General features: G+C 39.0%; 2 protein-coding genes across 3 annotated transcripts; both read left to right on the plus strand.

The window, feature by feature from the left end:
• The first annotated feature begins 206 nt into the window (after positions 1–206).
• LOC100553970 (protein FAM107B) lies at positions 207–13016 on the plus strand. 2 transcript variants are annotated; one of them, XM_003220424.4, is made up of 5 exons: positions 207–1159; positions 6253–6289; positions 7643–7787; positions 8934–9078; positions 10686–13016. In XM_003220424.4, the coding sequence occupies exons 1-5, from the start codon at positions 1031–1033 to the stop codon at positions 10800–10802; spliced, it is 573 nt and encodes a 190-aa protein (XP_003220472.2). In that variant the 5' UTR covers positions 207–1030; the 3' UTR covers positions 10803–13016. The 2 variants fall into 2 exon arrangements, with proteins under 2 accessions (XP_003220472.2, XP_016848822.2); XM_016993333.2 differs by having other exon boundaries at positions 7646–7787; positions 10686–10900.
• A 117-nt stretch (positions 13017–13133) lies between these two features.
• gpr25 (G protein-coupled receptor 25) lies at positions 13134–22802 on the plus strand. The gene has a single exon (XM_062978417.1). It carries the CDS (start codon positions 20989–20991, stop codon positions 22069–22071), a length of 1083 nt encoding a protein of 360 aa, XP_062834487.1. The 5' UTR covers positions 13134–20988; the 3' UTR covers positions 22072–22802.
• The last annotated feature ends 1036 nt before the right edge of the window (positions 22803–23838 follow it).

A 23838-nucleotide genomic window follows, 5' to 3' on the forward strand; every position in this document is an offset into this window, starting at 1 on the left:
AGAAGAGAAGGCTGAGAGGAGACATGATAGCCATGTATAAATATGTGAGGGGAGCTCATAGGGAGGAGGAAACAAGCTTGTTTTCTGCTGCCCTGGAGACTAGGATGCAGAACAACGGCTTCAAACTACAGAAAAGGGGATTCTACCTGAACATTAGGAAGAACTTCCTAATTGTGAGAGCTGTTCAGCAGTGTAACTCTCTGCCCCGGGGTGTGGTGGAGGCTTCTTTAAAACAGAGGTTAAATGGCCATCTTTTGAGGGTGCTTTGAATGCGATTTTCCTGCTTCGTGGCAGGGGCTGGACTGGATGGCCCACGAGGTCTCTTCCAACTCTGTGATTCTATAAAGTACAAAAGTGAAATGAAGAAATGGGGAGTAAGTAATCTTTCAGACAGGTTGGTGGACTCAACCTGCTTCCCATTTCATTTTCCTTTGCTACCCACCCCCAATTTTGGGAGAATTGGTGTTTTCCATGGATATTCTTTCGCCATCATTTGTGCTTGGTCTCCCTGTGTGTTTTCCCTGTATCCTTCCTGGCAGCATAAATGTTGAATATACTAACTGTTTGGCCAGTCTAGCAATACATTGATTGAAGTGATATATAGGATTTCCTTGTTAGACATGGCAGCTGAAATCGGTTTTACCTGATGTGTAGTAATCCACTGGTCTGCTAAATCCTGTGTCATCCTAAGAAGTGTTGTCAGAGCATCAGACTCGGAGAATGACATCCCCTGCTTAATCAGCCCAAGGTTCTTAAAGGAACAGGTCACATGACACTTGTCTTTCTCTGTCTCTCTGCCACTGCTCCCCTTCTAACTACACACTCAGGGATTAGTCTAAGGGCTTTAATAGGTTTTGTGAAGAGCCTGCTAAAAGAAGCAGGGTCTGTCCACAATCACATTATTGTCTCTTCTGCAAAGAGAAGATAAACAGATAGGGAAACTTGGTTCATCATGACGAGGCATAAAATCTGCAGCAAAAGTGTGCTAATAATATTGGGATCCTAGTCTTAAACTACTCTAGCAGACTGGATGACTTGTAAAGTACTTCAAAAGACAACATTTTACTGCTTGAAAGGAAACGAAAACAGAGAAAAACAGAGGGGGGAAAAGGAAGGCTCCCTCTTGATCAGGGCCATGGGGGCCTCCCAGTCAAAACGGGTGAGTAGTTTTCCTCTTGATGGTCTGTCAGAAGGGATGAAGCTTAAAGGACTTGTCACATCTCATGATATGGCAAGATCTCTTTGATCAGCAGAATCTATTCCCCTGCCTTTGTTGACTGTATACAGAGTCTGCAAGTGCTTCCAGATGAGGTTGTCATTTTGTAGTCGTTCTGGCTCATTTGTGGATTTTGTATGGGACTGGGAAAATCAATGCTGTCTTTCTGTTATACTGCCCACCTCTTCCATTTTTTCACTGCTCCCATCAGTTGAGAAGGTAAAATTGGAGGAATAGTAGCGCCAACTCTTTGGGTTGTGATTGCTATGACCCTATGAAAAGAGATATGTGACCCTCCTTTTTAGCAACACCCACCTTTCTTACCTCTTTTTGAAAGTAAGTCGAGATTACACATGCTGGTCAGCCATGCCAGTTTATACACAGCAAGGGTGGCGCTCCCCCCCCCCTTGATATCTGGACTACGCAAGTGTTATGGCATCGCCTACGCATGAGGAAATCATGTGTCTAGTTTCCCAAGGGTGCAAAGAAGTGAACAGTTGATCATGTACTGAGTATAGCCATGTGATGTCACTTAAGAGCTAAGTATTAACCTTTTGCAATGGTGAACTCTCTAACTCACAGAGCTATTGTGCTATAAATGTTAATTGATTTTTTACAGGCGGAAGAAGCAAACAGTTCTTGCACCCACACAAAACTGCCCTGCTGTAATAACTCCTAGATAATGTGCAAACTTGCTGTCGTGACTGGTCTACATTTTCACTCTTTCACTGATCTAGTGCACACAACTGTTTTCCCCTACATCCTCTCAATAGCAGCCCAAGCACAACTAAAGCCCAAAGGGTTCATTAATGCCTTTCCAAAAGGCACTGGGTTGTTGATACCACAGAGGAAGCAGAATGCAGCCTTGCCTTCCACAATCCCATCTCATTTGTTTAGTTGCAGAGAAAAGCATCACTAATCAACATTTCAAATCCAATCAAGGAAGAGGGAGAAAGTTCAGAGTGAAAGATGGAAGAGGTACTGACAAAACCACATGGGTATTCCTGATCCTCCCAAGACCAGAAAGAGTGGTGTGAATTACAATGTTGAAATAATTTTCTTAGGAAAAACAACATCATGCAAGGAAAGGGAGCAGCTCACTTTACAGGGAGAATTGCTGAAATTCAGCATCCACGGAAGGCTTTGGAACTAATGAAGTGTCTGCAAAGTTTATCTTTTTTGCCCCATGAACGATAGCTTCATTCTACTGCCTCAATACATTCTACAAGTAAATACGCTTTTTGCTTATGTTCTCTGTATGGCTGGTCCTAGTACTAGGCAGAGTGCATAAGGCCCCCACTTGAAGTGGAAATGGCTGTAAGATAGGTGGTGGCTCTGGCTACTCTCATCTTTTCCAACTAAGAAAGAAGTGTTACTGGCCATTAAGAAAGAAAACTGTGGGGAAAACCAGCGGTATTTTGATTTAAGTGTACAAAGAAGCATCTTGTGTGGTTTGCTCCTATTATTTAAGACTAGCTGTGCCCGGCCACGCGTTGCTGTGGCGTTGTCTGGTGGTGTCTGTATTTTATAGGCAGTGTGGAAGAGGCCTAAGTGAGGCCTAACTTTGCCTGTCCCCTGGGCTGAGTGGGTTGCTAGGAGACCAAGTGGGCAGAGCTTAGCCTTCTAACTGGCAGCAATTGGATAAAAACAATTATTCCTCTCCCTCTAATTAGGACTTTATTTTTCTTTTTGTTGTATCAACCTAGAGGCGTGGATGAGGGGTTGTGCTGTCAATTTTTGAGGTTGGTGGTGTTTAGTTTTGTTGTTTTGTAGGTCGCCAGGATTCCATCACTCTTTTATATATATAGATAGCATTTGTTTGAATAAGCAGTAAGCAGATATGAAGCACAACCATGAGTGAGCAAGCACCGGCAAATACACTCATATGTTACTCCTGAGGTAGCTTGATACTCCCTGGTTCAGTAATGGATGCTATCCCATTACTAATGCTAAAGTAAGATTCATCTGCCACTTCATTCAGCTTCACTGGGTTGAGCAAGGTGTGTATGTGTGCGCGTGTGTGCACATGTGCTTGCATGTACGTGCCTGTCTGCCTGCATCTGTCACATTGTCTTTCAGACCACACAGTTGTTAATGTGTGTTATTCTCAGTTCCTACCGTGTTTCCCCGAAAATAAGACAGTGTCTTATATTAATTTTTGCTCCCAAAGATGCACTAGGTCTTATTTTCAGGAGATGTCTTATTTTTCCATGAAGAAGAATTCACATTTATTGTTGAACAAAAAAAAAATGAACATTTATTATATACTGTACAGTAGTTGTCATCACAAACCAGCCTAACCAGACAAACTGTGAATCCTATCAAGAATTTCTTGTTACTACCAATATTTCCATGTACAGCAATCTATGGTATGTACATTTACCGATCCTGCATGCTCTGGTGTTCTGTTCGGTGGGCATGCTTCCAAACACAAATTTTGCTAGGTCTTACTTTTGGGGGAGGCCTTATATTTAGCAATTCAGCAAAACCTCTACTAGGTTATTTTCTGAGGATGTTTTATTTTAGGGGAAACAGGGTACTCATGATAAGGAAGGATACAGCAGAAACATAGACAGTTGTTTTTCTGCTTTAGAGCAGAGAACAAGTTGCTGCATATGTTTGGCTAGAGAGGTCTGGATTAGCATTTGATGGGGTGACCACTTTTTGGGTGATGTCTGTTACTATAGTCGATATATTTTGTTTAAGTTACGTTCAGCCTTTCCCCAACACATGACCCAAGAGGGCTTACAACAAATTAAAACAAGGTATACCTAAAGTCTTATAACACCACAGTATTATACAAAAAAACCTCCTCAATTATATTAAAAGCATACCGTTAAAATGGTTTAAAGTATATTTGGAACATTAAAAAGCAAAAAACACAGTACACTAAATTAAAAGACATTTCTGCCACATGTCCTAAGAGTAAGCACTACCTACATAAAATGGTATTTACAAAGAGATAGTAAAGAGAGGCCAACTGCCTCTTCCATGGGAAGAAGGTACTACTGTATACTGTTCTCCACATCTTGTGTAGTGTAATGATCTTATGGTTGTAGTATTGGACTGAATTCTGGGAGAAACTCGCTGGACGACCCTGGGCTGGCCACTCTTTCCCAGCCCCCTTGTCTTCACATAATTGTTGCGAGGATAAAATGGGGATAAGGAGAGCCAAGTATACCACCTTGAGCTTTCTTTTTTTCCCCATACGTTTTTATTGAGCATTATCAAAAAAATTTCACATAAAAAGAAAAGAAAAACAAAAAGGCGGATAATGATAGTGGCATCCTTGTTAGTAAATTAAATCTTTACAAATGTCTGTTTTGTCACCGAGGGAGAAGAAGGGAGTTGGGGGGGGGGGGGGAGAGAGAAGCCTTGTATTAGTTACAATTATTACATCTATTACTTCATCTCAATTGCTATTATACACACTGTCTAAAAGTATTAAAATTCCATATTTTTTCTATAACAAAAAAGAGTATACTCCTGTCATCCAATGTTAAAACTGGTAGTTATGTCTTCTTATGTTGTCCCATGTTCTTTCTGTCATCTCTTCCAGATCTTACCACCTTGAACTTTCTTGTTGTTACTGGCATTATTGGTTTGCCTGTATTACTGGGGTTAACATAAGAGTCAGGTTAACAACACCACCCAATTGCCCAGCTAGAGTTCTTCTGAAAGACTAGTGAGAGAAAAAGTAATTAGGACAACTAGTGGGAACTCCAGTCTTCATGCCTAATGCCATCAGCATATTCTTAATCTTGCAATAGTGTCCATGAAAACTTTGGGTATTGGGTATTGATAGTGGTAACATTACAATATTTTTCTACAGTTTTCTTGGATGAGGTACACAACTTTAACCTGACAGACGATGGGCTAATCAGCAGTGGATTAAAAGGAAATCTGCTCAGAGATAGAAAATCTAATCTTTCAAAGCTGCACAGAGAGCCAGAAGGATCCAGAATAGCCTTATCATTTTCAGATAATCTTATGAATGATTGAGACAAAATAGAAGAAATCTAGAGCGGTGGTTATATGGTCTGTCTAGCTTAAATATTTTGTGCAATGCTAATGCATTTTTCCATCAGCTGCCAGACTGGTCGGAAAGCCTAAGTAGTGAAGAAAGCAAGACTTATGCATGGTAGACACATGAAGATGCCAGAATGTATAGAATCATACAGTTGGAACAGACTACAAGGATGATCCAACTCAACCTTATGCCATACAGGAATACACAATCATATGGCCATCCTGTCTCTGTTTAAAAACCTCAAAACAAGGAGACTCCACCACACTCCAAAGCAGTGTATTCCTCTGCCAAACGTTTCTTACTATCAGGAAGTTCTTCCTAATGTTTAGGTGGCATCTTATTTCCTATAGTTTAAATACTTTGCTCCACCTTATAGTCTCTGGTGTGGCAGAAAACAAGCTTGCTCACTCATCAAATATTCAGACATGGCCACCACTTAACCTTTTCTTCTCCAAGCTAAACACACTCAGATCCCTAAGCCACTCCTCATAGGGCTTGGCTTCCAGACTTATTGATAGATCTAAAGCAAGGGTGAAATGTCTGTTAAACTGTAGTTCCCATTCTCCTTTACCAGATACTGTCAAACTGTTTCCATACTCTTCTACCAGCACAACTAATAATGAGAATGATTCATTTGACTGTTCAAATGGAAGATCTGTATGCCACGTTAGACCAAAGGCTGAAGTTGGTGTATTGGGGAAGCACAAAAGAGAGAGGAAAAGAGAATTCAAACTCTGGAATGTGTCTGTGATGAACATTGCCTGTCTTTAGAGAGTGGGTTTTGCTGTTGCGTATACAGGCTCTGTATTCGTAAGTTTATTAACATTTTGCAACACTATACTCTTTCTTTGACCTCTTTCCAATAAAATGACAGCAGGTAACATTCAGGGACCTTGGAACGTTTTACCACTCAGAGAAGTGGGTGAATCATGTAATTTGGACACTATTTATTCACAGCTTTCTTGGAAAGTCATTTTCTTCCCTAATTTCATCTTTTCTGTGTTAGGGTGAATACAGAACCCACAAGAGCAACCGGAACCCAGGTAAGAATACACTGCACACCTATACCTTTCACTGAGTCCAACACAAATTCATAACAACCCACGATTCCATGAAGGCTGTCTAACACCTATTGAGTCTTATATCCTGAGGAAATGCTAGACATTTTTCTGTGTTGTCTTCACATTGAATAGATATTGTTAGCCTCCTATCTTAATAACAAAGAAAATGTATTTTCCTTCTTTATATTTTATTGATTACATTTACATCAGTTTTCCTTCAGGTTAATGTACAAAAGATAGGTTAGACCACAGATTCTCAAACCGTGCTCCTCCAGATGTTTTGAACTTCAGCTCCCACAATTCCTAACATCTGGTAAGCTAGCTGGGATTTCTGAGAGCTGAAGTTCAAAACACCTGAAGGAGCACCGTTTGAGAAACACTGGGTTAGACTTTGGACAGATGATGGTCTTAAGTCACCCATTGGTTGAGAAGGGATTTGAAGGTCATTCATTCTTGTTTGTTCGCCACAACATGTCACCTTAGGGTCACCATAAGGCAGAAACAATTTGAAAACACACAACAATAGCAGTAACAACAAGGAATTTTAGTTATTTTCTACATTCTACTTTACTGCTTTCTGCTGTTTTATCCACACTGTTGGTTTTACCTTTCCTAATTTTAATTGTTTTATCATTGGGATTAGATTGCATTTATAATTTGTACACAGCTGGTAACTGAGGAAAATGTAAAATATTAATCAAATTGATTAATGGATAGTTGTCCTAAATATAAATATGTCAATAAACATAATTTATGTTGTATTTTTAATGGAGCCAAGAATGTTTCTCAATAGTTCTACATGTAAACAATTGTATAAACCGCTATGCCCTTGTGTAATGAAAATAACAGTAAATGTCAAGAGATTTCAAGTTCCAAACATGTTTTGAGGATGGAATTTCTGGTTTCACCACGTGGGGGCGCATTAATATAATAATTAACAGAGGACGTGATACAAGGTCTCTTGATGGACCATTTGTGTGACTGACTTTCTATGGCAGCCGAATTACGAAGAAAATCTCAAAACCAGAAAACCAGTCAAGATTTCCTTGCATGGCAATTGCTTGGGCTCAATCAAGTCATCCAGTATTGCTCAGGTATTAAGCAATATGCCTGTCCATGCCTTTCCATCTCTACAAAGTTAGAAAACTCTCCCCAGTTTGATACTGGAAAAATGTAGGACCATGGAGAACTCTGCAAAGGAACTTTCTAGGCACTAAACCTAAGAAAGCAGAATGAGCCGAATGAGGAATTCTAAGGAATTTTCCAGCTGCCGCAAAACCCTGGCTCCTGAGCTATATCGCAGAAGGCCTCTGTTACCACACTATTCTCTTCCAGAAGGAGACAGAAGTTTTGAACATGGGACCTACCAGGCATCCGAGAGCCACAGAAATCTCATTGAGCCCAAGAAGCTGCCAAACCCAGTGAGAGAATCTAGGCATCACCGGGAGTTGCACCGAGAGCTGCTCTTCACACAGAGGAGGTGAGTGGGACTTCATTAAGCATTGGCTGTTTAAGGGAGTTGGCACTCTTTTTCTACATGCAACATGAGAGGCAAGCACAAGTCATTGATGCAAGGAGACTGCTACTGAATGAAAATGAGACTGTGGTATCTATAACTAGATAGTGCAAAATGGAAACAGTTGTGGCCTTGTGCTTTTGGTTTGCTTTGATGTAATTCCCGACCTACAGTCATTCTGAGAAAATGGCAATTCCCAGAACTCTGTACCAGCAGGCATGACCTTGGCATATGCTTTTTGGTTGCAAGGCTTGCATGATACAAAGGATTTTGACTGAGCCAGTTAAAAAATTGCCAATTTTATACCCCGCTTTTTCTCTCCACAAGGAGACTCAAAGTGGCTTATATTAAAAGCATTTCAGTACAATTTTAAATCTACAAATATATAAACATTAAAACAGAATTAAACATCAATGGTTTTAAGTTTACAGTTTAAATCCATAAAAACATATTCAAAACTAAAAACCACAGCACCCCTGACTTGATCTTAAAAACCTTCTTCTTTAAAAGCCTGCCTGAATAAAAAGGTTTTAGCTGCTGCTGGAAGGACGACAGGGAGGGGGGCCATTCTGGCTTCCCTGGGAGGAAGGGAGTCAAAGGGCAGCCACCAAGAAGGCCCGCTCTCTCGTTCCCATCCGTTGAGCTTAAGATGGAGGTGGGACTGAGAGATGGGGCCTCTCCTGAAGATCTCAGGGCTCAGGCAGGTTCGTATAAGGAGATGCAGTCAGCCAAATAGCCTGATATGCAGAGAATATTGAAGTATCACACTTACGTGGACACTGGTTAAGTGGGTTTAATGAAAGAGCTAAACTGAACATATAGAACCCTGGTTATTTTCCAGCTGACCAGATAACTATCCCAATTAGATATCTCCGCTGGGGAGATGGTGGCGGGGTATAAATAAAGTTTTATTATTTTATTATTAGTTTTATTAGACAGAACAGACTAAAGAAGCATGAGTTCTTGTGACATATTTAAATTCTGATGCCAGTAGAATCTTGGGTTTTCATTCAATCTGGATGAGAAAAAAATGCAAGATTGCTGTAAGGACAGGGGAAAAAAAGCTGAGTTATAGGTGTTTTGACTTAGGCTGTATTGTTGTTTCTGTAGGGGCTTGCTTCCAGAACACAAGCCTGAGCTTCAGCGAGTACTAGAAGCCAGGAGAATTAAGCAACTGAAACAGCAAGAAGAGAATCAAAAGCCCTTGACAGATCTAGAAGAAGAGCTCAGAAAGCGACAGCAGAAACTTGACCAGGTTTGTTCCTTACCATTGCATCATCGGTGCCTTTTGATCTTTCATAGCAACATCAAATTATCTTCTCCATCTCAGAATTTAGCAGTATCTAATCTTGTTGCAAGGGAACCCTCGGTGGCTTAGCAGGTTAAACCGCTGAGCTGCTGAATTTGCTGGCTGAAAGATCGGTGGTTCGAATCCGGGTAGTGGGGCGAGTTAGCCCCAGCTTCTGCCAACCTAGCAGTTTGAAAACATGCAAATGTGAGTAGATCAATAGGTGGCGGGAAGGTAACGGTGCTCCATGCAGTCATGGCGGCCACATGACCTTGGAGGTGTCTACGGACAAGTCCAGCTCTTCATCTTAGAAATGGAGATGAGAACCATGCCCCAGAGTCGGACTCAGTTAGACTTAATGTCAGGGGAAAACCTTTACCTTTACTAATCTTATTGCAATAGTAGGCAGTATTATTTATTTTAAACATGTGCATGCCGCTTTTCAATTGTATGAACAGCTGGGCTCAATATGATCTGTATCTTGTTTTAAATTATTAAAGCCATAACCTGTTTGGGCACAGTTACCTGAAAGACCACTATCTTCTCCCATTGGTACCTCCCTTTCAGGGGGCAAATGAATGGAGGTGGATGGCTGTCAGGGAGAGGGCCAATTCACTAGTGGCATCCCAGTCATGGAACAGCCATAATCAAAAGATTCACATGGCATCCCCTTTATAGGAGGGGTCTCTGTGCTATAAAGGCCATTTTGCTCATTTGAACCTCTTGAATAAGCACATCTTCTAGTGAGGGCTTCTTATTTTTAAAACCTGTGTTTGGAGCTTATTTTTATGCTCAGTAACTTTTATTGGTCCATGTGTTAACTTTTGCCTTTTTTTAACCATCCAGAGAACTTGTATTATATTGTAGGAGGAATGGGAAAAATATTCCTTATACAAAGTGTTCCCAGAGCAAGCAAACTAACAAAAATCAAATGTTTTCTGGCACTTGAAAAACTCAGTGAGGAAAAATAATAGAAAAGCTAGAATTTAGTGTAAGTTTCTTCCAGTTTTCAAACTTCTCAAAGTGCTGTGGAGAAAATATTCAGTGTAGAAAAAGTCATGTGGAGTTTTGAACTAAAATACTGTTTTCTTCACATTAAAATTGTGCTAAAAGCCCTCTGTTTTCTACATAGAAAAGTTTTCTGCTTCACATTTTTTCTGTTCAGAAAATGAGGTATTTGTGAAATAAAACCATATGTTTTTCTATGCTGAATAATTCCTCCACAATACTTTGAGATGTTTGAATGCTGGGAGAATATTGCAGAATACTAAGTTATCTCTGTGTTTTTTTTGGTAGTTTCAAAAACAAATAAACATTATTTACAAAGCTGTAACAGGGAGCAGGAGGAAAACAATGTCTATGAATGACTGGAAACTATGCCTTCTCAATCCATGTTAGGTCTCTTTAGAAAACTGATATCAAATCAGTGTTAGTGAAGTTTGAAATACCATTATGTGGTCAGTCACTTTATGATAGCTTGTTTTATAGAGAGTTTCTGGCATGGGATTTTTGCTTTTGCTACAATGAATGATGAGGCATTGAGATATTTCCCTCTTTCTCTCCTTTGTTTGCAGTACGAGCGAGAGATAGTTCTGAAGGGAGAGCAAGATGGCAGGCCTGAGTTCATCCTTGTCAAAGAGAGCCTGAAGAAAATTAAACTTTCCACAGAAACGGACATAAGGCAGACATGAGAGATCAGCTGCAAATGCCGTTTCTGTCAGAATGACTCCTTGACAAGAAGTATATGTGAAGGAAATAAAAAAAATGCTTCAAGAGCACTTTCAGTGAACATCAGTAAACTTCCTCTCTCTATGGGCTGTGAAATCTGTGCTCAGGCTAAACCCAGGACAACAGGATGAAGACAGGAGAAAGGACTATCCATCTGATAAATGGAGTACAGATGGAGATTAGCTGTCATTCAGCCTTAAGAGGGTGGTCATTTGGGAATTGATGGGCAAACTTGAACTTGCTCTGCAGACTGTTCAACAATGCATTTTTATGAAGAAAATATTGGGATTGTTGAATGTATTCCAACTTTTAGTAGGTTCCCATCCACTCTAGCTAGCTTTCTTCTAAAAAAAAAAAAGAGAGCGAAATACTGGTAACAATTTATCTGGTAGCCCCACTAGTAACATTTGCAGCAACTTATCATTGATGCTAAGGTTGCTGCGGAAGATTATGGTGGAAAAGTAATGGTTGCTACCAGAACAATCTTTTTAGATTTAATCCACATCTTTAGGATTTAACTAAATAGCCTACCTTTCCCCCAAGGATGATTACAGGGCATGGATTTCCCCAACATGTATTGCTACCATCCACCCTTCACTTTATTTATTGTTGTGTGCCTTCAAGTCATTTCTGACTTATGGTGACTCTAAGTGGAACCTATCACAGATTTTTTTGTCCAGATTTGTTTAGAAAGGGTTTGTCATTGTTCTCCTCTGAGGCTGAGAAAGAGTGGATTTGCCCACGGTCACCCAATGGCTTTTCATGATTGAGGAGAGACTCAAACCCTGGTCTCGAGAGTCATAGTCTAATATGCAAACTACTATACCATGCTGGCTCTCAGTTTTATTTATATTCCATCTTTTTTCCAGATTGAGACTCAAGGTGATAGAAAATTACAACAAAAACATATATAATTAAAATATATAAAAGTTGAAATTAAATATTAAATAACAGAATGTAAACAATTTTAAATATTATTTTAAAATCAAAGACAAAAACATTACAACATCATGGAAAACTCTTTTCTTTTTGGCATGGCCAGTGGCTTGCTTAGAATGGAAAGATCTTTACCTGGTGTCAAAAAGACAGGAAATATGGAGCTATCCTAGCCCCCTAAGGAAATAAATTCCAAAGTCTAATAACAGCTGCAGAGAAGATTGTCTCTTACCTTCCCAACAAACATGCCCAGGAAGATGGTTGCATATAGAGAAGTGACTCCACTGAAGATCTAAGAAGTTCTAAGAGGCTCATATGAGAAGATTCACTTCTTCAGATAGCCTGGACCTTAGCCAGATGCTTTACCCACCAAAAGCAGAAGCTTCATAGATTTCAGACTTGAAGGAATTATTTATATTTTACTAGAATCCCAAGATCCACCAACCTCATCCTGGTGCTCAGAAATCTGTTTTAATACCATAACGAGACACAGCTCATACAACGTATGTTTTGTTGTTATCAAATGTAGTCTTCATTTTAGGGGGTAAAGTCATTTTGATGTTGGTTGCTCGCTATTGTTGAACTACAAGGTGTTTCAAAATGATGGACCCAGTTTCAAAGCAGTTTATTTCATGATGTCAGCATATTACATCATAAAACGAGTTATCAAGTTTTACTAACCATTTTGATCCAAAAACAAAACAAAAATAATCCTGCAAATGGGGAATATTTCATTAGGCCTTACGTTGAGGGATTGCCATCTTGCAAATGACTGAAGCTAGGGGCTGTTTGTGAGTTGGGAGAGGCAGCTTGTGGTAATCGAACTCTATTCGCCACCCTTTCAAGGGGTAAGACTTTCATTCATGGGTGGTTTGTGATTGCAGTGATATAGCAATTTCAAATCAGGTCATATTTTTTAAAACATCTTGATTAATAGTGATACATCTGTTGCTAATCTATAGCAAATCATTCACATCTACAATAACACCTTGGGCCCACTTTGATTATACAGCTATAATCAAATGAGATTCAAAAAGATAAAACTGGGAAAAAGAAAGTGAGGTATACTTGATGACACAAAAACAGCACTGGTGGCCAGTTCAACCCTCTTGTGAATTGCTGTGAGTTTTTTTTTAGTAGGATTCAATTTTACAGTTTCCTGTAATAGATGTTTCAGCAGATCCTGACAGCATTTAAATCCACCTGTCTCTGAACAGTTCTAATAAAAATTAACATTATAATGGTGTCTAGCGTTTGTTTGACTACACCTTTATTGGTCTTTTAATTTGCTGAGGTGCTGTTTAATTACTTCTTTAACCTGCCATCACCTTCCTATCTGAGCATTTTAAAGCATTCTAATGCAAGCAAACAAAATATGTTTCTGGTATCCAGAACAATGCTTTTGGTTCCTTTTTTAAAATCATATTTTCATACCAAATGACTGGAACGTAAGCTCAAAAAAACTCAAAGGGATTTGTTGACCCTATTTGGGAGAGGGTAGTGTTATTCATTATTTTTAAAAGGCTATGATTAGATTTCCTGCTGTTTCCATTCTCTACTCATTTCTTCCAGTTAATAATTTTAATAATGATCTAGTATTTTAATTTTTTTCATGCCAGGAGCGACTTGAGAAACTGCAAGTCGCTTCTGATGTGAGAGAATTGGCTGTTTGCAAGGATATTGCCCAGGGGACGCCCAAATGTTTTGATGTTTTTACCAGCCTTGTGGGAGGCTTCTCTCATGTCCCTGCATGGAGCTGGTGCTGATAGAGGGAGCTCATCCGTGCTCTCCCTGGGTTGGATTCAAACCGGCAACCTTCAGCTCATCAGTCCTGCCAGCACAATGATTTAACCCACCGTGCCACAGAGAGCTCCGTAATATTTCAAATTAATTATATTTATATTTGTCATTGTAAGGCATCTTGAGTGCCACTGCTGGGGCGTATAAATTTGCTCAATAAATACAACACAATTTAAAATATTTTATCTAAAAAATAGAAAATCATCAAACTGATAGATGCTGAGAAAGTATCCAGTATAATTCCTAATTGACGAATTAGTCACTTACCAGTCAGACTTTACTCAGAAAAATGAGAAGCATATTTTAATGAGATGCTGGCTTGAGTGCAGAAACAAAATATCCTCAACAACTGTATTCGTTTCTCTTTGGAAACAGATAGGTAGATTTATTGAACTGGCCAATACCAAGTTGGATTGTTGACAGTGAATTATATGAATAATAAAACATCAGCATGGCAATCAGACAAGAGCTGCAGGTAAGAAAATGAAATGTTAGTGTAAATAGGCTATGTGGTTTTTTATGTAATGAATTGGATAGCAGAGAAATAAGTAGAATAATTATGAACTCATATTTTGCTGGGATGGGGTAGGGGAGATTTAGATCACAAATAAGCTGGTGGAACATTCACTTTATACAGTGTATATCCAGGAAAGAAAATAATAAAAACATTCTAGCAGTAAATCCAAACTCAACTGAAGCCTGTCCCCCTGCTATTCGGGAAACACCACTAGTACCTAATTATCATGAACATGCCAGCAATGCCATATATGCATGGATGAAGCCAAATTCACAGGAAATGGGCATGCATGTACACAATGACACAGTAGTACCCTGAATCCCACCAGCCCCAATTGCTCAGCCAGCAATGCCCTTCTACTTCAGCCAGTTCTTACACTTTTGCAAAGGCATGGCTTCAAATCCTCTTTAAATGATGGCTTTCAAGCACAACATACAAAGATGGTGGAGAACCCATGCAAATCAGCACAGCAGTTATAACATTTCCTGACCAGGGGGCTTAAATGAAGCACAGACAGTCTTCTTGGGATCAAAATTTATCTAGGAAGGAAAACATTATTTTGCTAAGCAAATCAAATGGGTGGCAACCAGAGACTCATTGCACCAGCTAATTCTAGTAAACTACTGCATAAAGATTGTTTGGACAGACCAACATTTAAACTGCCCATGGTCTCTTATAGTTTGAACAAAACAACAAACTTTGATTTGTTTAAAATGGAACCAGTGGGTCTCAAAGCTTGGGGTGGAGAGGCAAATATTTTTCTGCTTTGTACACCATGTGAAGAGACCCCCCCCCCCCGACACACAACATTTGATTTTTAAAAAGTTTAGTTTTAAAACTGTCCAAAGTATTGAAAGTAGCTCGTGTTCCATCACACTAAAGCAGTGGTTCTTGACCTTCCTAATGCTGTGACCCCTTAATACAGTTCCTTATGTTGTGATGACCCCAACCGTAAAATTATTTTTGTTGCTACTTCACAACTGTAATTTTGCTACCGTTATGAATCATAATGTAAATATCTGTTATGCAGGATGTATTGTCATTCACTGGACCAAATTTGGCACAAATACCCGATTCGCCCAAATTTGAATACTGGTGGGGTAGTGAGGGGGATTGATTTTACCATTAGGGAGTTGTAGTTGCTTGGATTTATAATTCACCTACAATCAAAGAGCATTCTAAAGTCCACCAACGATGGAATTGAACCAAACTTGGCACACAGAACTCTCATGACCAACAAAACATAATGGAAGGGTTTGGTGGGCATTGACCTTGAGTTTGGGAGTTGTAGTTCACCTACACCGAGAGAGCACTGTGGACTCAAACAATGATGGATCTGGACCAAGCTTGGCACAAATACTCAATATGCCAAAATGTGAACACTGGTGGAGTTTCGGGAGAATAGACTTTTGGCATTTGGGAGTTGTAGTTGCTGGAATTTACAGTTCACCTACAATCAAAGAGCCCCTTGAACCCCACCAACGAGGGAATTGGGCCAAAGGACAGGCAGACAGATCTTCATCCTTCTCTGCCAAAGGGGCCTAAGACCATCAGAAATATGTGTTTTCTGATGGTCTTTGGCGACCCCTCTGAAGCCCTCTCACAACCCCCCCCCCAAGGGTCCTGACCCCCAGGTTGAGAAGAACTGCATTAGAGCATGGCTCCACTTTGAATCCAGTTTCTGCCTCCTGCAGAATTCTGGGACTTGTAGTTTAGGGAGGGGCCATTAAAATGCTCAGCCAGAGAGATTCTGGGCCTCACTAAACTACCAACCCCAGAATTCTGCAGAAGGCAAAAACCAGTTTTAAATTGGACCCATGCTCTAGTGTGATGAGGCTGATTTTTTGAAAGATAAAAATATGCTAATGGCATAATAAGTTTTCACAAGAAAACTTCTGATTAACCCTAACTAGGCAAGAAAGGCAAGACTGTTTAAGAGATTTATTTTGTTTGGAAATACTAGTCATAACCACAGTGAAACTACTGAATAATATGAGGTCCCCGAGCTGCCTCTGTATTCGTTGTTTATGCAGTTAAATTGCCACAATCTGGTTTCAGAAAAAAAATTCACACACCTACTGTTCTCATTCATCATTATTAGAAACACTCTTCTTGATAAGTCCAGAAAATCACGAGTCCACTAGAATTTATGCAGGACAGGACAGGAGGCAGGATGAAAACTTGCATCAAATAAGGAAGAGGATGGTGTGTGCACACATTAGATCACTTTCTGGAATAAAGTTATCAACCAGCCCTTTAGATATTGAAGCAACAGTTCTCGCTCATCAAGTAGATGAGACGTGTCTCACAGACCCCCCAGTTGTACATCTCATTATCTGCCATAGTCAACTAGCCAACATGAACTCTGCAATCTGAAAAGTGTAGATGGGTAGGATGGTTGGTTGAAGAAACTCTGTTGCAGGGCTAAGAATAGTATGGACTTTGACATTGGTGAATGCATATCACAACATCTGTCACATTCCTTATGTTGGTTAAATTATGGTGAAATTGAGAGATATTGATGAATTTTATCAATAACGAGGGATGGCAGAATCATAGGGAGGAGCAGACCAGCAATAGGATGCATACAACATCATTTGATAAGGACCATCAACAAAGGTGACTGTCCAGCTGCAATGACCATTTGCCAGCCGCCTGCAATAAAGTCCTATCTGTCAATTTTATTCCTATTCAAACAGTTCATGGCTAGTGCCAGGAATCAGAGTGACATATGCAAAGGCGGTTCCCAGTGTTTCACCTCAGTATCAAAATGCAGTCTTACACATCTACTAAAATGTACATCCCTATGATTTCACTCTGGCTTATAGTCCCAAGTAGAGACAGTCCCTGAGTTACAAATGTCCAACTTACAAATGACTCCTAGTTAAGAATAGAGGTGAAACAACAGGAAATGTGAGATAGCTACTGCTCAGAAGAAAAATTCACTCCTGAAAGAGTTATCATGGGGAAAAGGTGCCTCCACTGAAGCTTTATCACCAATCCTTGTTTCCACAACAAGCCATTTTTTTCAAAATCCAGTTATCACAGAGACAGAAAGTGAGGTGAAATCTTCTGAACAGGGGCACAGAAAGGAGAATAAACCTCCAGAACATTTTTTTTCATAAGTTAGGGACTGCCTGTACATGGTTATAGAACCATAGCCTTAGTGTATTATTTTAATGCTCTAGAAATTATTAAACTGGTAAGTAGCAACTGATATTTAATGATACAACTGCAGCGTATGTTGTAGCATCTAAAGCTGATCATGATAATTGGATTGCCCCTTTTTGAAGCTGAATACTTTGATTTTGCTTATATTGACACAGACATCCTTTTGTGAATAGTAAATGTATCTCAGTTATCAGCTCTGCAAAAGATAATTAAAATAAGTCTAACAGGAACATTTCTGTCCTTCAAGGGGGACTCCTTCAGTCCTCAAATAAGTACCAAGGAATATGAAAATCCCATAGACTTAAGGATCTTTTAATGGAGGTTGTTTTATTTCTTCTTGTTGCTCTGTGGGTTTTTTTTTTAAAAAAACCTAGATGATGTTTTCTGTTGTTGAAAGTATTTTCTGTAAATTCTCAGCACCAGCATTAATGTTTTATTTCCTCGATTGAGTGCTTTTCTTTTTCATTCTGAAATTGGAATAAAAAAGTACCAATCCTCACTTTTCTGCCATTTTTAAAAAGAATTAGACTTCAACAGTGAATCAGTGACATGAACCTTATACACTATAAACTCAAAAATAAAATCAACAAAATTGTCTTTCAAATCATAGAACCACCTCAACAAATTATATCCTTTTTTAAAAAAGTAATTGGATCTGGTCACTGAAAAGCCAAGAAATTGCCATAAACAATCACAAAAATGGAATACTTTTATGTGTAGGAGCCAGCAATTAACAAAATGTAGTGAAATGTATCACGAAAACTAACACTTCTTCAGACTCACCCAAAGGAACTTTCATTTCTTCTATTCATAATATGTTTTTATACCAAACCATTTAAGATAACTTCCAGATACACAGAATGCAATTGTCACCCCAATCTCTTAAAAGGTGCAGCTTCAGAGACAGGGCCAACAAAATAACCAAGCATTTCTTGCTCCTAGAAAGGAAGTTGTATTCTGAAAAAACTCAGAAGAGGTAGAAAAAAATACAGAGAACTGGAGCTCCAGTGCTGGCACCAAGATGAAGGATTGCTGAGCAGTGACAATGTATTGGCTTTTATAGTTTTATAGTGTTGTACCACCCTTTCGGGTGTTACTCAATCAGACAGTTTCACACCATGGTCCATGTCCCCACCCTATGGCCTCCCTTTGTCCAGTTCTTATCAGTAGGGTCTGTTTGCCTCAACCCAACATGTACGCAGCGAGTACTGATGTCAATCAACAGGGGAGGGTCAGGCAAGCCTCTGGCTTACCAAGGCCATCTGTGTCCAGCAGGGTAGGTGACGGGATACTCACACCATCTTATTCCAGCCTTCAGTTCTAACCCAATCCAGCATCTATTTGCTTCAAGCTAATGAATGGCTTTTTGGGTTCCAGCCTGGTTTTTTTTGTCTGCTGAGCAACCATTAACTATGCAAACTCAAAGCTACAAAAATCAGCTTGATGGACATTTGATTGACTGGCTGATTAAATAAAACCTTTTATCACAATGTCAATTCAGCACGCACTGGACCACTCTGTCAGCAGCTTACATTTTGGAAGAATATTATCTGCAAATGAAGCAAATAAAAGCTGCCTTGAGTTGTGTAAACCACTCTGAATTCCAGTATAAGAAAAAGGTGGGTAGATAAGTAAGTAAGTAAGTAAGTAAGTAAATAGTAGTATATTCAACAGGTACAAGTGATTTGAATAGTGTCCTGGTCTGAATCATGATCTCCATTTGGAATTTAACTACAACCATGACCCATTGAATGTAACACAAAACCAGTGTAATGGTTGTGCATTGCTATTTTTTCATTTTTATTTCCCTATATAGAATGTTAATTTTAAAATAAATAAATTAGAAACAATGTATCAATATTTTCTAAACACTTCACATTTTCACTGACTCATGAGTCTGTATCTTGATAATCAGTTTGGCTGCAGGGAATACATACAGATATTTTTCTTCTTTTTCCATATCTTGATATTCCAGTATAATTGGACCTGATGAAGAGTTCCAGAAAACTTTAAAACTTGCTAAATTTGTGACATCTTACTGATTCAAAGAAAGGTATCACACAATTCTGGTTTTTATTTATTATTTAATCATGCAAATATCTTGCCTATCTGTGCAAGAATAAGAATTAACTTTGCCATCCAAGAAGACAGTAGAACGAGAGTCTTCAACAGCTGCAAAGGCTGGAACAAAACCCTGGAACAGAACCTTTGTCAGTTAACATTTCTTTGTCTACAGTAGTTTTGTCCTTTTTTTTGCACTTGTTGCTTCAGAGCTTACACTTTTATACTGATCATTTATCATTAATTCAATACTGTTTAATTCATACTGCGTAGATGAGTCATTTCAAATTCTAAAGTATATAAAATGTTTTGCTAATTGGCTTGTAAATAATTAATTGACTGTTACCTTGCTCCAATGTGGTTTTGAAATGAAAAGGAGAGCAGCATCAACATTTAAAGAGTGTGGAAAGGAGAAGAGCAAAGGTAATACTGGAAAGTTACATCTATATATAAAAAATGAAATGCCTGATATGGTTAGGTTAGGCACAAATATACAGTTTCCTTTAGAATGATTTACCAAACACATTAGGCATTTTACAATTTTATAAATTTAATTTTCTGATGCCACTTTAATGTTTTTCCTTTGATAAAGTGTAGTATATTAAAATGTTGATGTTAATAACTTGCAGAAGTTGTTTCTTACTTATACATAATGGAGCATTTCACAGAAATTTGTAAAATTTAGGAGGAAAGGATCTTGCTTAAGAATGGATTTTTTCCCTGGTGATTGTAAAGCTTAAAACACATGTATCAGATTCAAGGCCCAAGAGCTAAATCCGATCCTCCAGATGCTGGACCACAACTCCTGTATTCCTCATCATTAGACATCACAACTATAGCTGACGGAAGGCTGCAATTTGTTCTGTTTAGTCAGGATAATAGGGTTTGAATTTAGATCCAAGTCTTGTGGATATTATATCTGACTTTATATTGTCCTTTAACCTTTCCTCTGAGCCACAAGTGATGTTGGGTTGCTATTCCCACTATCCCCAGTCCACATGGTGGATAATCAAAAGTGATGGAAGTTGTCATTCAATAACATTTGGGGACCCAAAATAGACAAAAATAGAGAGCACTGGCTACTATGTAAATAATTATTTTAGGCCCTCTGTATCCACAGATTTTCCATCCATGGATTCAACATGGATTTGAAAGCAACCATAAGGCTCATGTGCACTTGGTAGAAAATGAGATTGACCACCCTGGCTTAAAAGTTGTCAGAGTTCAAATGGATATCTTACCACAAGTAAGCCATTAGACTTGAGAAGCTATTCTTGATAAGCACTATGTGATATTTCCTTTGATGCATGCTTTAGGGACAGTGGTATTTATTTTCTGTTTTCATAAAATCTGCAGTGAAACAAGCAGTCATCACTGGATTGCAAATGATAATAAATGCACATACTCGTCAGACATAAGCATTCAGACACCTACTTTCTGAAATCTTAAAGGATTTCCAAAACTGGGTCGATCTCAAGCATTCAAGTTGTTGTTGCTTGACTGAAACAAACCTCTACTTCTTCATGAAAAGCAAGAGGAAGTTACCACTAGAAAAACAAGAAAACCACTCCTTAGATACCACCCACCTGCCATAGATCGAATGTGCTTTGGCGTCCTCTTGCAACAATATTGCTAAAGAATCTTCAGTGAATCCTTGCTAAGAGATGGAAGCTGCTCAGTTGGCAACTACATCAGCAATGACAGAAAACTGGAGCAGCAACTTTGAAGCATACCCCATTGATTATGATGGATTAGATTCAATGAATATCTGCCACCTGGAACTGCCATTTGCTTACATCTTTATCCCCATTCTCTATTTCCTCAGTTTTCTTATTGGTTTCTTTGGGAACCTATTTGTGATCCTACTGATGGCACGAAAACAAGGCAGCAAAAGGCTTGTGGATACCTTCGTTCTCAATCTGGCCATAGCTGACCTGATCTTTGTATTTACTTTGCCTTTCTGGGCTTTGTCAGCAGCTCTTGATGGCTGGCTCTTTAGTGAAGGACTATGCAAGCTGAGCAGCTATACCATCTCTGTCAACCGCTGCTCAAGTATCTTGTTCCTGACTGGCATGAGCATGGAACGCTTCCTTGTGATGACCAAGCGTTGGGATGCCAAGTCCATTGGAACCAGGAAGAATGCCATCACGAGCTGTGGATGCATCTGGGCAATCTCACTACTGCTAGGAATACCATCACTGGTCTACAGAAACCTGACCTTCAAGGGAGACAGCAAATATTCATGCCAGGGTGACCCCCCTGCCACCTTCAGTGTGGTCATGCTCAGCTTAACCTTCCTGTTGCCTTTGGGAGTCATCTTGTTCTGCTATTGCTCTATCTTCTCCAAACTTCGGAGCCATGCCAGACTAGGCAAAAGAAGAAACAACGCCCTTAAAATCATCTTTACCATCATTGGGGCATTTGTCTGTTCTTGGCTGCCTTTCAACACCTTCAAGATGATCTTCACTATGACTCAGAACATTGAGCTCTCTTGCCAGGCCCTGAGAACTCTCTTCGGGGGACTCACCATCACCGCTTGCCTGGCTTTCGTAAACAGCTGTATCAACCCTGTCATCTATGTCTTTATGGATCAGCACTTTCGACGGCAGGTCCTGATGTATTTCCCTGGATTTTGCAAAGCAAAGGGAAATATGCAAGCCTCCAGCATGTCCTTTTCATCTACAGAATCAAGTGTTTTGTTTGGCAGCAGGAAAAAGCTCCCACCCGCCACATCTGTTCAGATATGAAACACAGTAAAAGATGTATGAGTTTGTAAACCTCCAAGATTTGGCACGTTTTTGGCTTGGACTGCTGAAAATAACCACAGGCTTTTTGAATTATGTTGATTACGAAAAAGAGGGTAAGGAGATGGTCTGTAAATGTGGGTGGAAAATTGATATATTTTGACTATCTGTTGTAAATTACAATAAAAAAGAATATATTTTTATCATTTCTAATGTGTATACACAAAATAACTACCACTTATATAATTTGACCCAATTTCTATTGCATAATAAGAATAGAGATTTAACATATACTCATCTTTATAAAGCTATTTCTGCTTGCTAAAATTGAGATGTGCTATGACTGAAAAGGAGTGGCTTGTAATTACAAGTGTATCTGCAGCTTAATGTGAATTATTTTGCTTTTACTTCCAATTACATATGTTCTCCCCACCCCATTATTGGATTTTTGTGTAGTTTTTGTAAATTTGATGACTAGATCTTGATTGCTCATTGAAAATGTTTAGCATGAAAGAAAAATAAACAACATTGTAATTCTAGAGCAGATTTTTTTAAAGCAATAAGACAAGCAGGGAGACAAAACTCCACCAAATCCTGTATGCTTAATTAAAGAAGAATATAGAACTAAAATTGTTCTGCTGTTGTGACATTATTCAAAAATTCTTGACAATTTCCTTTGTATCTAGGTTTCTCACAATATGCTTTCTTAGTTTTGATTAAAACTGTAAATCTAACACTGCGTGTGTAAATCTTTGTAAACATGATAATTACAAATTAACAAATAATTAAATATGTGGGACCTACTCTTCCAGTCATTTTACATTTTCAAATCTAAATTGGCCATTGATCTACTGGCTCTTAGGAATTGTGGGAGTTGGAAGTGCAAAACACCTGGAGGGCCAAGGTTTGCCCATGCCTGCCCTATATCCATCAATTCACTCACAACACAGCAATCTGATTGTCTCTGTTCTTTTAGGAAGGCATAGGGAATTTTTAGGCTTGAGAGATATACTTGATTTATTTTAGAATCTTGAAACCCATCAATGAGAGACAGATGCAAAATTAGCACTTTGGAAGGGTGGACATAGAATTCCCAAAAAAGTACCTCTGAGCCTATATGCCCAAGTACCTCGCCAAACTCTGTAAGATGCAGCCATAACAGTTAAAGTGGAATCAAACTATATGTATATGTAGACACACGCATTCACACATTCCAGGTTAGAGTCTACCCCATTGTTATTAAAAAGAATGATCAATGCTATTTTGCGACAGACAAGATGAAATCATTGCCTTTTAAAACTGATCACATTGTCTGCTAAAAAAAACCCCAAGCTATGTGTGAAAAAGAAATAATATGACTAATACCCATGCTGACTAATTATGAAATGCAATCTGTTAAAAGTGGGACTTTGATTTCCAGCCTCACCTAGGTTTTGGTGAACCTTAATAAATCTTGCCAAGATACGATTGCCGTAAGCTTAAGTTAACCCGAAGGCACATACAGCATTTTAAAAATCCAGTGCTTAGTACCTTAGCAGTGTGCTAACAAGTTTGGCAACAGTATCATAAAATAATATTGGCATGAGAATCAAAAACATCACAGCACCTGTCTGGTAAACATTTTAATTTCCCTGGAGACAAAGTTATAGATCTCAAAGTAGCCTCTTCCACAGAAGACAAACAGAATATGAAGAGCAGAATAGAAACTCATATTAACTTCGAACTGAGAATTGCAAGTTTGATGCTCGTTACAGACACATATTTTGTAGC

Source organism: Anolis carolinensis, chromosome 4 (genome assembly GCF_035594765.1).
Source record: "Anolis carolinensis isolate JA03-04 chromosome 4, rAnoCar3.1.pri, whole genome shotgun sequence".
NCBI classification, from domain to species: Eukaryota; Metazoa; Chordata; class Lepidosauria; order Squamata; family Dactyloidae; genus Anolis; species Anolis carolinensis.

What these genes read in the sequence shown, in the direction of transcription:
- gpr25 (XM_062978417.1), top strand. Translation starts at nt 20,989, where the DNA reads ATGGAAGCTGCTCAGTTGGCAACTACATCAGCAATGACAGAAAACTGG.
- LOC100553970 (XM_003220424.4), top strand. Translation starts at nt 1,031, where the DNA reads ATGACTTGTAAAGTACTTCAAAAGACAACATTTTACTGCTTGAAAGGA. An exon ending in CAAGAGCAACCGGAACCCAG is followed by an intron (nt 6,290 to 7,642) that starts GTAAGAATACAC and finishes ATTCTCTTCCAG; the next exon opens with AAGGAGACAGAAGTTTTGAA. An exon ending in CTGCTCTTCACACAGAGGAG is followed by an intron (nt 7,788 to 8,933) that starts GTGAGTGGGACT and finishes TTGTTTCTGTAG; the next exon opens with GGGCTTGCTTCCAGAACACA.